At 41.1% G+C, this 14567-nt stretch overlaps 1 protein-coding gene across 4 annotated transcripts in view; it reads right to left on the reverse strand.

Moving 5' to 3' along the window:
* Positions 1 to 4315: 4315 nt before the first annotated feature.
* The window catches only part of HORMAD2 (HORMA domain containing 2), a 95240-nt gene continuing 84988 nt past the window's right edge, over positions 4316 to 14567 (reverse strand). For 3 of the 4 annotated variants that reach the window (XM_066255035.1, XM_066255033.1, XM_066255032.1), the window contains one exon: positions 4316 to 5238. In XM_066255035.1, the coding sequence (XP_066111132.1) occupies positions 5131 to 5238 (108 nt within the window). In that variant the 3' untranslated portion in view covers positions 4316 to 5130. The remainder of the gene's footprint in view (positions 5239 to 14567) is intronic. The other variant, XM_066255034.1, reaches the window with a different exon arrangement.

Genomic DNA, 14567 nt, shown 5'->3' on the forward strand with positions numbered 1-14567 from the left:
ATTTCTAATAAAAACATTAAAATGTCAATCACCTTGCACGTGCCAGGCATTTTTGCTAGAGCATGGGAGAGAAATTCTTAAACATGTTAAGCCCATATTTGCCTCCCTGCAACTTCTTTCCACTGGGTCTGTGTTCTGTCTTTGGAACAGCACTGATTGAGTTTGTGTTTCCTTGCATTTCACAACAGCCTCATATATATTTGAAAGTTCTCCTCAGACTTTCCCCTGTTTATTCAATCTCTCTTATATCAAATTCCCTAGGTGAGATTCATTGTTCTTATTAGCAACTTCTGTTTTAAAATGCAAATGTGGGAGGGCAGTACATTAGGCTTAATCTGATGCTTCCTTCCATCAAACTGTCTTGAGGGAAAGGAAGTTCTGATTTGGGGAAAGGAGTGGGGAGAATGCTCAGAGCAGAGGCAATCAAAAGTATGGTTCAAATGCTAGCCTAAGCTTAGAGAGGATGTTGATGCAGGAGTTCTGGGTAGGCAAAAAGCAGGACAGGAATCCCGAGCTCCTGAGAATAAGGAAGAAGTGCCAAGTTAAAAAATAGCAATTATGGGCCCTGGCTGGTTGGCTCAGTGGAGAGAGTGTTGGCCCAGCATGCAGATGTTCTGGATTTGATCCCCAGTCAGGGCCCACGAGAGAAGCAACCATCTGCTTCTTTTCCCCTCCCTTTCCCCCTTCTCTATCACTTCCCCTCACACAGCCAGTGTCTCAATTGGTTCAAGTGTTGGCCCCAGGTGCTGAGAATAGCTTGGTTGATTCAAGCATCAGCCCCAGACAGGGTTGCCTGGTGAATCCCAGTTGAAGCATATGGGGTAGTCTGTCTCACTGTCTCCTCTCCTCTCACTTAAAAAAAAAAGCAATTATGATGAACATGTGTTAAGCACTGACTACATGTGTGTGTTTGAATTGCTTCGCTTAATCCTCACAACAGTGTTACTAGGCAGGTATCATTATTATCCATATATTACTGGTTGAGTAAAATGAGGGCAACAGAATTTCTAACCTGTCTAGAAAATGGCAGTCAGGTTTTGAAGCAGCAACCTAGACTTTTTCTTAACTACCATGCTAAAAGGAAGATGAAAATCTAACTTTGCCTGCTTCCTCCAGAGCTGATTAGTAATTATCTAAATGGAAACTAGATGCCCCAGACTTCTCCCACCTTTGGGAGCCCTGCAATATCCTAATGAAGACCCCCAAAGTCTACTCTTACACCAGGTTTTTACCCCTAAGTGTTTGAGTCCCCAAGGAATGTTCTGTGCTCCACCAGTCTGTCTTAAATGCTTTTGGCGTGCGTGTGAATGTGTGTGTGTGTGTGTGTGTGTGTGTGTGTGTGATAGAGACACAGAGAGAGGGACAGATAGGGACAGACAGACTGGAAGGGAGAGAGATGAGAAGCATCAATTCTTCATAGCAGCACCTTAGTTGTCCACTGATTGCTTTCTCATATGTGCCTTGACCAGGGGGTTATAGCATAGTGAGTGACCCTTTGCTCAAGCCAGTGACCTTGGGCTTCAAGCTAGTGACCTTTGGGCTCTAGCCAGTGACCATGGGGTCATGTCTATGATCCCATGCTCAAGCCAGTGAACCCATGCTCAAATTGGTGAGCCTGTGCTCAAGCTGGCAACCTTGGGGTTTCATACCTGGGTCCACCAAGTCCCAGTACAACACTCTATCCATTGTGCTGCCTGGTCAGGCAGATGTTTTTGGCTATCTTAATCAGCCTGCCTCTCCACTCCTGCCATGGGAAAACCCTCATATTGCTGAACCTCATGCCACAGTTAAGTTCACACTAAAATGTTTAGTGAGACTTTTTCTCAGGGTCCCCTAATGAGCAAATCTCATGTGCAACTTCCAGTCAGTTGGGTAAGAGATCAGTCTAGCCACTGCCCCCACACAGTCAGTTTGCAGTATTTGTGAGACCATCACATCTTACAGGAGTCAGTCTCAACAACTTTGACATTCCCAGTAAGTAAACTCTATTTGCAAAGATGTAGTACACCAAAGGGGAAATTACATGAGATTAGTACCTCAAGTCTCTCAATTTCTGGATAGGATCTTGGCTTTTCAATGCATAACCAAAGGGCCCATTAAGGTCCTCATCCTCTACAGAAACTGAAAACTGCATAGCAAGTCTCAGCCAGGGCTTCATTATGCAAACACTAAATCACACTTAAAATACTACTTTTTAAAAATATAAACTAATAATTTCTAGAAAGGATACATTTGGGACAAAGAAAGGCATTTTTTTTCATTTGTATAGAATCATACAATGTGGAGGACCTTACTTTAACTCTTATAAGTAGAGTATGGTAAGTCTCAGTCATCTGGGTCCCTCTTCTGAATGATGATGATTATAACTAAGAATTATTTTTACTGTAAGAATCTGTGGAAACCTCTAAGGATCCAAGACTATTGGATTTGAAACCATAAATTAATTGAACATTTTAAGACACAATGAAAACTGGCTGTAATGGTTAATGTTATTTTAAAAACACGTACACGATGTTGAACTTGTATGAGTGCAACTTTGACACTGATGAAATGTTCAGCTTCACTTCCAGCCTCTTCTTGGCAGAGGTAAGCTGGAGAATGAAAGAACGCAGACACCAGAGGGACCCGAGAGAGGGGAAATGAAGGTGCGGTTTCGGTGCCTGGCTTCAAAGACTGGCGGCAGTCAAGAGCCTAACCCCTCTCTTTCCAGCTAGACAAACTTTCTGTAAAGACAGAAAAACCCCAAACAGCCAAAGTCAAATTTCCCCTGCATAATTTTTAACTTAACAATGTCCCAGTTTCCAAGCTATCATCATCTAATCTTTGTAATCACACTGATGAACCACGCACAGTCAGGGTGAGGGAATGGCTAGTGTGGGGACAGCTCAGGCTCCCAGCTCGGGGTCCAAGTTTTCATTCTTTCCACTGAAGTTCCAGCTTCTTGATGAACTTGTGTTTACTCATTTTATTACTATTAAGGACAGAAATGAATAGACTAGAGAAAATATTTTTTTTCTTAATAAATCATTCAGTAAATAGATTGAATACCTTCCAATCTTGATATCTGGTTGCACATATAAGCTCTGCCATGTAAAATCAGCTAGTTCACATTTTCATGGTTCTCAGGTCCTCCTGATAACAGATCTTCTTCCCTGTGTACTCAGCCAAGGGCATAGGCCCAGCAAATTCTCTCTATTGCCTCACACACACTGCATTAGACATACATGTTTTACCTATTGGCATCGATAAAAGACTGTTTATTGGGGCAGGGAGTGTTAATAAAAACAATAAAATCATTACAAAAAAATTCTAGACAGATTTAGATTCTAGACTTTAACTTAAAGGATCTGTCAACCTTAAGCTAAGTTTATAAAAAGTGTAAACATAGATTGAGAGCTAAATTCTCTTTTCAAGCAAAATAGTTCTGTCTGAAATCCAGACTGACTATTCCATGTAACTAATTTGCTTTGAGTGTCAAAAACTCCTAGAGCCTTTGTAAAGCTCCTCCATGTTCAAACACTTGTAGTGGAGGTATACTCACTACCTCACAAGGCAGCAGCCCATTTCAAAATTTTGACAACCTGTGGAGTTATAAAGTTCCTCCTTATACTAAGCCAAATTGACCTTCTGTAGCTTTCAACAATTTGGTCTTAGATCTACCCTCTGGAGAGACACAAAATAAACCTAATCCCTTTAGTAGACAGCTAATCTCTTTATATGATTCTCTTAAAAGAAATTGTGGTGACTCAGGCTACAATTCTATTAAAGATATAATAAACGCAATACCTTTTCCCTTCTGCTTTTAGTGGCAGAGTAAGCTTATGTGAGTACACTTAACATGCTGGGAGAAAATGCTTCTTTCATAGCAGGCCCTGGTGTATAGCCTACTTCAAGACCCCAGTTTGCAGGCTGCCTCTGGAAGGTCAGAAATAGATGACAGTCTGGCCGACGGTGTTGCTGGACAGGCAGTCTCCCTCAAATTTTCCTCTCTTTGATAACACGGGCTTTTGCTAGCTAAAGTGGCTGTCTGGCCCCAGACATACTTTTATTAGTCTGGGTCAGAGGTTTTAGGTTCTCAATATTTTGTGTGCGTTAGAATCCGGGAGTTTTTCATAGGGCCCCACCCCATGGGATTTTGATCCAGTAGAAATGAAGAAGGCCTTGTAAACATATTTTAACAAGTGCTCCAGGTATTGATGTCCTTACTACACTTAAAGAAACATTCACCTAAGCCAAGAAGAAAAGGCAAGCAAAAAAATATCTTGCATTTTGGTTTATTTAACCAGAAAACTTAATATCTCATATATTGGCCCTATCCATTTAAATGATTAGATTTCATGTTATATAAATAATAAAAACAACACTTTAAGTAATTTATAACTCATTTAAGTCTATCAAAATTCTTTCAAAATAAGGAGGAAACAAGTAACATCATCTGCAAGTGACAGACTGATGTGTAAACTGAAGGCTTATTGGGAAGCATTGGCATGGGTTTTACTTGCAAAGGGAGTCCGGCTCCTGCGTTGCAACCTATTTCCCAGTCTCAGGTTGGCCAACAGATCAGGGCCTAGGGCCAGATTTGAAGAACTTTACAGGGAGAGTACCTTTTGGTCCAACACTTAGTTTATTAATCTCGTGACTGAAATTAACACAAAAATCACACCTGAATAAGCACCACCGCATACATCCTATGCAATTCTGTGGGAATTCTAATAAAGCTGTAGGGGGATTCCAGAACACAGGTTACAACAAGTTAAAACATTTCACAGTAGTCTAAATACCTGGGGAGTTTAATTATGCAAAGAAAATCCTTTCCTTTGAGAACAACAGCTTATTTCTTTTCAAAACAGCTACTGTGGTTCTTTTATAGATATGAAAGATGTCTCATCTTTAAATCGATCTTCAGGTAATGCTATCCCAAGGCAGCCCTGGTGACCATGTTTCCTTGTGGCAAAGTTAACACAGGAACTCCCCAGTAATTTATCACTTAGTAAGCTAACTAATTAAGTTGAGCAACACATTTAGTAAAAGGTTTTGGTGATAGGAACTTACTCTACTACTAAGACACTTCATGTAGCTTGCTACAAAACAAAATTATTTTAGAACAAGTGTAGCAAAGGTATCTAACTTTCATTTTCTGTCAGGGATGAAGACTTTTGCTGGTTCGCTGATCTTCCTCTTCTTCCTGAAGCTCTCAGGAGAACTTTGCTGACTGCATACATTATTCATTCTTTGAATCTGTGAGAATCACCAAAGAGAGGCACAATTCAGCAAAGATTTTGACATCTGCATAAGGCATATACAAGACAGGTAAACCAAGTATTAATCCTTCTAGCTGCATAACGGATCCAAACCTGCTTCCCTGTGGGCTGGTTTGGCCCTGCTGCCAGTATCAGAGTCTGGTATTCCAAGTTTCAGGAGCTGAGGTCCCCTGGAGGCAGCCAGTTTCAGGGACAGTTTCTTGGCTCTCTTTAGTGAATTCAGCACATCCAACTCTTGAGGGAAAAGTTGTCAAGGTGTGGGGCCAACAAGGAGCAATTAAGGGTCAGGAGAGATCTAGGGAACTGATTGCTTTAGAAGCAAAAATAATTTAAGTCCCAATTTCATTTAGCAGAAACACACAGCCTTATCTTTTCTATCACAGGTTCAGATGAATGAATTGGGAAGGACCATGGCCATTCTTTCTTCTTGAAGAGAAGTGGATGTTATTTTTTATTTTTATTATTATTTTTTTTTTTTGCATTTTTCTGAATGCTGGAAACGGGGAGAGACAGTCAGACAGACTCCTGCATGCGCCCGACCGGGATCCACCCGGCACGCCCACCAGGGGCGATGCTCTGCCCACCAGGGGGCGATGCTCTGCCCCTCCGGGGCGTCACTCTGTTGCGACCAGAGCCACTCTAGCGCCTGGGGCAGAGGCCAAGGAGCCATCCCCAGCGCCTGGGCCATCTTTGCTCCAATGGAGCCTTGGCTGTGGGAGGGAAAGAGAGAGACAGAGAGGAAGGAGGGGGTGGGGGTGGAGAAGCAAATGGGTGCTTCTCTTATGTGCCCTGGCCAGGAATCGAACCCGGGTCCCCCACACGCCAGGCCAACGCTCTACCGCTGAGCCAACCGGCCAGGGCCGAGAAGTGGATGTTATTGATTAAAGGAAAGTTGATTAGTAAATCATCATAGGTATATAATTCTCCATTGGGCAGCTTTGGTAAAGATTTAAAAACCTTTATTTTTGCTTAACTGAATGAACAACTAGATATATTATAATTTGTCAGACAATCTCTAGTGCCTGAAATTGCAGTAAACACATAGAGTAGATTTTTATAGTTTGTAGCCACTAGATGGGAGGAAAGCTTTTGCCATGTCCTCTGTTCTTTCTTTGGTAGAAAAAATAGAATAAGAAATATTTTTAAGCAAGACTTGTCATAATATCTAGTACAGCTTCTAACATTATCCTTTTTTCTTTTGTTATAGATATAGGTTATTATTATTACTATTGATATGTTATTACAACAAAATAGTGGGAGTGTCAATAAAACATTTAAGTGCCATTTACATTAAAAATTGGCTCTACAAATGGTTAATCCAGCCACTAACTTTTAGTTTTAGGGAGCAGTTGAAATTCTGATTTTAGAAACCACAAATTCCCTTTGGCTTAAACTAAGACACTGGCTACATAAAACAGTAAAACTGAGAAATAAATAGAGCAGCTTACCAAATAATTGGTTTGCTCAGATATGTAAAAGCTCTAAAGTAAGAAAAATAGCAATATAAAAACCCAAAGCACAAAAACCAACTTCTTTATCTATTCGTCTCGGTGGGCTGTAAAAAAAAGTACTTGCTAAGATTTGCTTTTCTAGAAATATTGCTTGAGAATACTTGTCATTCAAATGAACTTATCCTCACTTCTATCAAGTCTTGGTACACTGGGAAGAAAAAAAAATGGATATACAAATCCTCAAATGACAAGTTGACCTGATGGTTTTAATAGTGTTTTTTTTTTCCTTTTTGCTCAAAAGTAAATCAGAGTTTTACTACAAGTTTCAGAACTATAATTTTATTGCAGTGGGTTGATGGCAATTTAAATAATATATACAATCTCAAGGAAGCCAGTGAGACCTGGGAACTCTCAATGGTTTACAGAAAACTAGTGGGTTCAAAAGATCAGTCAGGGGACACTTCCTAAATAGATAAATAATCTATATGAACTATATAAACCAACAAATTTATCCATACAGAGAAATATATTTCAGATGTGTTCCAATAGAATGAGTTTGCATATCTGATGCCAAAGCCAATCAATCAGGCAAGCAAAGGGCCAGTGATCAGGCAGGCTAGACAAATTATCTAGGTAATTTGAGCAATATTGATGATCATCAAATGATTTGTAATGCATGATATATATATATAATTTATTTATTTAAATTTTTAGTGAGAGGAGGGGAGGCAGAAACAGACTCTCGTATGCATCCCTAACTGGGATCCACCCAACAAGCACACCAGGGGGTAATGCTCTGCCCATATGGGACTGTTGCTCAGTTGCAAACACAGCCATTTTTTAGTGCCTGAGGTGGAGGCCATGGAGCCATCCTCAGTGCCCGGGGCTAACTTGCTTCAATCGAGCTATGGCTGCAGGAGAGGAGAAGAGAGAGAGAGAGACAGACAGACAGACAGACAGAAACAAGAAGGGGAGGGGTGGAGAAGCAGATGGGCACTTCTCCTGTGTGCCCTGACCGGGAATCGAACCCAGGACATCTGCATACCAGGCCAATGCTCTACCACTAAGCCAACCAGCCAGGGACATGACATATATTTTACAGAGGCAGAGATAGATAGGGACAGACAGACAGGAACGGAGAGAGATGAGAAGCATCAATCATCAGTTTCTCGTTGCGCGTTGCGACTTCTTAGTTGTTCATTGATTGCCTTCTCACATGTGCCTTGACCGTGGGCCCTCAGCAGACCAAGTAACCCCCTGCTGGAGCCAGCGACCTTGGGTCCAAGCTGGTGAGCTCTTTGCTCAAGCCAGATGAGCCCGCGCTCAAGCTGGCGACCTCGGGGTCTCGAACCTGGGTCCTTCCGCATCCCAGTCCGACGCTCTATCCACTGCGCCACCACCTGGTCAGGCATGACATATATTTTAAACAGACTTTAAAGTGTTTCTTGTATATAGAGTAACAATGATCCACTTACCAATAGAGCCTCAGGAATAGAGTATTGTATCTACAATATATGTCTGAAAAAAAACTCTGAGCTTATGCTTTCTGTTGTATAATATTTTCCTACTTTTCATTTTTGGTTTGCTAACATATTCTCCACTTGGGAAGCTAAAGAGCAGTTAGCTGAGTTGGTAGCAGTATTTGAACAGCACTGGAAGGGGTCTCTTCTTTTAAATGGGTCCACTTGTCCTTCATTTACTTTTTTAAATGTTTGGTATTTGAATGTTACTGCTTTTGGCTGTCTTTTCTCTTTATTCTCTACACTCTCTGGGCGTGACTCCCAGGAATCAGTTCACATGGATAAGCAAAGACCCTCACATTTTTTTTGTATCCAAATATGTATTGGGATGGTTCCCCACTTATCTTGAGTCAGGGTCCATTTAGTGCTGCTTCCTTCTGAGGGAGCATCCTTCTATAAGCCTTGCTTTTCCTCCTGTAGGCTGGCAGAGGACAGTGGAGCAGCTAAGACACAAAACTACAATTCATGCATGGCTAAAAACGGAAAGATCACTACATTTATACATTCAGCCTAGATCTTCCTTTTGAATTTCAGATCCATATGTGTATTCAACTGCCTACTAGAAGTCTCCACATGGATGTTCCAAAGAAAACTCAGATGCAATGTGTTCAAATTGGATTTGATCATCTGCCTCTCTAAGCCTGTTCCCATTCTTTGTTCTCTGTGATTTCCCTGGAGGTGTCCAAGTTATATACCTAGGAGTCATCCATGCTGCTCCATCATTCTCACCCTAACATCTTAATCAGTCACTAGTTCCTATTGATTCTACCTCCTTAATAGCTCTCAAATCCATCCATTTTTCTCTATTGCCCTGCCTCTATGTTAGCCCCGTCCAGCATCATCTCTCCCGATTCCTGGGCCTGGATACCTTCTCTTACTGCTTCTCCAATCCATACTCTATTCTGAAGCCTAAATAGTCCTGTGGTCTATCTGACCACCTCACTCTTCTGATTCATCACATCCATACGTTAATGACTTCCAATTGTCCTCAGGATAAAGTCCAGATTCCTTATAGCCCTGGCCCATCACTGTATCTTCATCTTGCCCTAGACTTGCTTAGCCACCTGCAATTCCCCAAATCGGCCCTGCTCTCTCCCCGTCTAGATTTGGCCTTTTATGCCCACTCCCATGTTCTGCTCCTCCCTTCACCACCAGGCCTAGGGTCAGCTCTTGAATTTCTTCTGCCTACTGTCCTTCCCTGATACCTCTAGCACTGTGCTCTGTTCTTACCCTTGCTATAGCATTTACTATATAGTATTAACAAGGCCTACTTACCAGTCTTCTAATCCACAGTATTAACTCCTTGAGATCAGTGATACTATATTAGTCATCGTTTTATTATGTTCCCAACATTTGGTAGGCACTCTTAAATTATTGGCTGAATGAATGAATGCATTTTGAAATTAATTTTAAGTCAGGCATTGTTCTGGGCACTAGTACCATATCTCTAGTAATATAAAGATGAAAAAGACAGTCATTATGAAAAAGTGAGTCTTATAAGGGAGAGCATAAAGCACATGATTACAATATAATACAATATAGCCCTGGCCGATTGGCTCAGTGGTAGAGCGTCGGCCTGGCGTGCAGGAGTCCCGTGTTCGACTCCTGGCCAGGGCACATAGGAGAGGTGCCCATCTGCTTCTCCACCCCTCCCCCTCTCCTTCCTCTCTGTCTCTCTCTTCCCCTCCCGCAGCAGAGGCTCCACTGGAGCAAAGTTTGCCCCGGCGCTGAGGATGGCTCTGTGGCCTCTGCCTCAGGCGCTAGAATGGCTCTGATTGCGGCAGAGCGATGCCCCAAGATGGGCGGAGCATCGCCCCCTGGTGGGCGTGCCGGGTGGATCCCGGTCGGGCGCATGCGGGAGTCTGTCTGACTGCCTCCCCGTTTCCAGCTTCGGGAAAAAAAAAATACAAAAAATACAAAAAAACCCAAAAAACAATATAATACAATATAATAGACATTCATTTAATAGCCACAACAGACATTCATTCATTCAGCAATTATTTACTGAGTGTCACTTCTGTGCATGGTACTGTTTTAGGTGCTCTGGGCACATTAGTAATAAAAAGAGATAAAAAATCCCTGCCCTGTAGATTTTACAATCCAGCCATTTTGGGCTCAATAATGTCCAGTGGCCTCTCACTGCTTTTAGGACAAAGTCCAAAGACCATGCTTGGGCCTAGAGAGGGAGAGGTGTCACAGACTAACTCTAAGACCCTGATGAAAGCTATAAACTCTCTCCTCAGAAAAATGTCCACAAAAAAGAAAAAGAAATGCTTACAAACTCATTTACTGTAGCAGGCCATTTGAGGGGGCTCCGAGACCCCTTGAATTCCCCCCAATTAGAGAATGTCCCCCATGGCCTGGCTGTGCCCAGCAGCACCAGCCTCATTTCTTGCACTCTACTTCTCACTCTCTGCCCTTTCAGTTTTCTCATACTTTGCTTCTTCCTGATTCTAGACCTTTGCATGTTATAGTCCTTCTGCCTAAAATGCTCTTTCCCCTCCATCTGCCCTCTCTTTGCCTAATTAATTCCTAGTCATTCTTCAGATCTCAGATGAAAAATTATTTCCTCAAAGACATTTTCCCCACCCATATTACAACTTAGTTAGGTCCCCTCAGTCATATGCTTTTAAATAGTGTTCTAGGAGAGCAGACACATGCCTGTCTTGGTCACAAATTGCACATAGCAGGGGCTCAATAAATATTTTTCAATGAATGAATAAATCTTTAAAGAGTACTCTGCTAGCAGTGTAGAAAGGTACTGGAGGCATCAAGTGGATGCAGGGTGATGAATCATGCCATTGTAGTAGTCAGGTGATAACTTGTAGGGCAGCGCAGATAGAGAGACATCAACAGTGAGAAATATTTAGAAGGTAGAATAAAATGCATGGCCAATGGCTTATGATGGTAAAGAAGAGGTAGGTATGTCAATAATGATTCCAGTTTCTGATTTAGCTAAATTCATAGATGGAAGTATGGTTTCCTCATGTAGAAAACAATAGGAGTTTTGAATGTGTTGAGTTTGGAGTATCTGTGAAATCCCAAGTGGACATATTGAATAAGCACCTGTATATGGGAGTCTGAAGCTCAGGAGAGAGGTCTGTGTTAGAGATGTAAATTTGAGAGTTATCAGGATATGGAGGCTAATTAATGCCATGGGTGTGGAAGAGTTTGCTTATTGAGAGATCAGAGCGTGAGAAGGGAAAGGGGCCAGGACATAGCCTAAAGAACTCCAACATTTAGAGATTAGGTGGAAGATGAGCCAACAAAGGATACTAAGCCAATAAAGGATACTGAGAAAGAGAGATAAAAGAAGACAAGCAGACTGTCATATAAAGAAAGCCAAGGGAAGAGTTTTAAGAAGAGTGAGTGGAGAAAATAAAAGGAGTGATGGTGGTGATCAGTAGTTGCAAGTGTTGCTAAGAGGTCAAGGAAGATGAGGACTGAAATATGTTCATTTCTTTTTTTTATAGTTTTTTAGATTTTATTTATTCATTTTGGAGAGAGGAGAGAAAGAGACAGAGAGAGAGAGAAGAGGGGAGGAGTGGGAAGCATCAACTCCCATATGTGCCTTGACCAGGCAAGCCTAGGGTTTTGAACCGGTGACCTCGGAGTTCCAGGTCGACTCTTTTATCCACTGCACCACCACAGGTCAGGCTATGTCCATTTCATTTAGCCACATGTAGGTTACTAGGTATAGGTATAATGGATTGGTGGAGTTGGTGGGGGCAGAAGTCATCTTGAAGTCAGTTGAAGAGAGAGAATAAATTATATTAAAAAATGAGATAGCAAGTATACAAAGTTTTTCATTCTTTTTTTAAAATTTTTCTCCCACTGATTTAGAGAGAGAGAGAAAGCATCGACTCATTGTTTACTTAGTTGTGAACTCATTGATTGCCTCTCATACATGCACTGACTGAAAATCAAACCCATGAATACAAAGATTTATAAATAAAAGAAATTGAGACAGCTAGTATAAAACATTTTATAAAAGTCAAGAGGTAATGATCAATAGCCTGGGAAATTTAGAGAGGGCTTCTTACCAGAAGAGGGACTTGAGTTGGGTCTTAAAGAATGAGTAGGAGTTCACCAGACTGGAGATGATAGGAGGGGTGAGGAGAGGTCACTCTAGGCAGAAGGTCAGCATGTTTAAAGACATGGAAGGTATATGGGACAGTGAGGAATGTCCCTTTATTAGCTTGGCTCTTAGGGTAAGGTGCTACATACCTAACACACTCTGTTAAAAATGTAAATTCCCCTGGTATTATTATTCAATATGATGTTAGTGTAAGTTAACTTATCAAACAGTCCCCAAGTGGCAGCCTGCTGAAAGCAGGGACTCACAGGCTTTGGAAAGAAGACAAATTTCTATATAGAAAGAGCAGTCAAGGCACAGTACTTACTTTGCATTAAGAGGTAGACTTGTGTGGGGAACCATGGCAGTAAGGGCAGCCCCAGGCAACCAGAAAATATCGTGACTACTTTGTGTTCATAAAGTGAATATATAGAGAATTTTGCTTACTTCAAAATTATTTGTCAGGTCAAATTTGGCAAAATATCTTTTCTTTAGAAAACCAGAATACATTTAAAATAAGTGCTAAGTATGGAATTTTTGAATTTGGAAGTTCCCAGATCAAGAAATGTTATGGTTCATATAGGGTCTGTGCCCCTATAAGTAAGTTGTTTTAGCAGTGATGTTAGTTTTAATTCCTTTCTTGGACATTTACCTTTTTTTTGCACAATGAAAAGTAGATCAACAGCGATTATTAAATAAATGCTATTAGCATAAATGTATCTCATGTTAACATGTGATAAATGAGCACTAAGAAATCAAATGCTTAAAGAGAACACTTACCTCCAACTCCAGTGGAGCTGTGAGTTCTCTGATAGTTTGGGAAGTGTTTCATGTTTTATTGGGATTAATGAAGTTTACCCATTCATTTACATTCTTGATTTTCTGTAGTTTATGACCAGGGTTCTAAACTATGGCTATCTCTATTTAAGAGTAAATAAATATATATATTCTCTTTAGAGTCATAACCACATATTTCCATTAATCTCTAAAAGTTATTAAATCAATCCTTCCTCCCTATTTTCTAAGGCATTATATGGTTTTAAAAGTTCTGTAATTAATTTATTCAACAAATGTTTTTGAGCATCTTCTTTGTGCCAGACATTGTGCCAATAAGCAATAAAGACCCTAAGCTGGTCAAGTCAAACTTATGTCCTCAAAGAGGGTCTGGTGGGAGGAAACATACTGGTTATAGATGAAATGATAGAATCATGTATGCAGTGATTATCAATCTTTTTACACATCAGGATCCGTAAAAATAAGAGAATTGTTTTGGGGTCCACTAAGACAGAAATCACCTAAGGCATAAGTGAATTTGACTAAGGTCATTAGGTCTATAATCTTCATACAACATCAGGGTCCTTAACTCTTTCATGGACCAACAGGAAATTTCTGGCGAACTAGTCTGCAGACTGGCAGCTGAAAAGCACTGAATTGTACAGGGTAAAGAAAAGATTCCAAAAAACTCTTATCAGCTCTTCCTGGGGAGGCCTGGCAAAGCTTCAAAGGGGTTGTGAAGCTTAAAATAAGTAGTACAAGATGAGCAGACATCCACTAAGCAAGTGGCAGTAGAGACTAAGATTGCAGAGAGAACATTCTGGACAAAAGCAGCACAGGTAGAGGGATACAAAACAGAATACTTCTGGAGAATTGAGAACGGGAAGGGTGTAGGGTTAGACATTGTCATTCCCTGAAGTTTGGGCCACTGAAGTGTTCTAAGCGCATATTTATTTTTGAAAAGGTCCCTGTGGCAGCAATGTGAAGAGTGGACTAGAGAGGAGTGAGACAAGAAGCAATGAGGCTTCTTCGGAAGAGAACTTTTCTGAACAAGAACAAGAGTAGCAATGAGGTTACAGAGGAGAGGACTAGTAAGGCAGAGGGCTGAGGAAAGATAAAATGAATGCCTGAACCCAAACTCTAACATGACTTGATCATTAACTGAAATAGGCACAGGCATAGCAAAGGAAAGAAAGGAGTAAAAAATTACAAAAATTACCCACATTTCTGGTTATGCCAATGACCAAGATGGAAAACAAAAAGCTGAGAGGGTGGGTGATGGGAACACAATGGGAAGGGCAGAGGGAGAAATAACTGACTCTGCTTTAAGATTTTGAATTACAGGTGAGACAGCCAAATGAAGATGTCCACCAAGGCCTTGACTACATGTTCTGGAGCTCAGAATGGAGGAAACTGCATCAAGAGCACATATGCAAAGATGTATTCACTTTGGACAAGAGATGTGATTTTACTTTCAGTCTGGAAG

This window comes from Saccopteryx bilineata, chromosome 2 (assembly GCF_036850765.1).
Source record: "Saccopteryx bilineata isolate mSacBil1 chromosome 2, mSacBil1_pri_phased_curated, whole genome shotgun sequence".
Lineage (NCBI taxonomy): Eukaryota > Metazoa > Chordata > Mammalia > Chiroptera > Emballonuridae > Saccopteryx > Saccopteryx bilineata.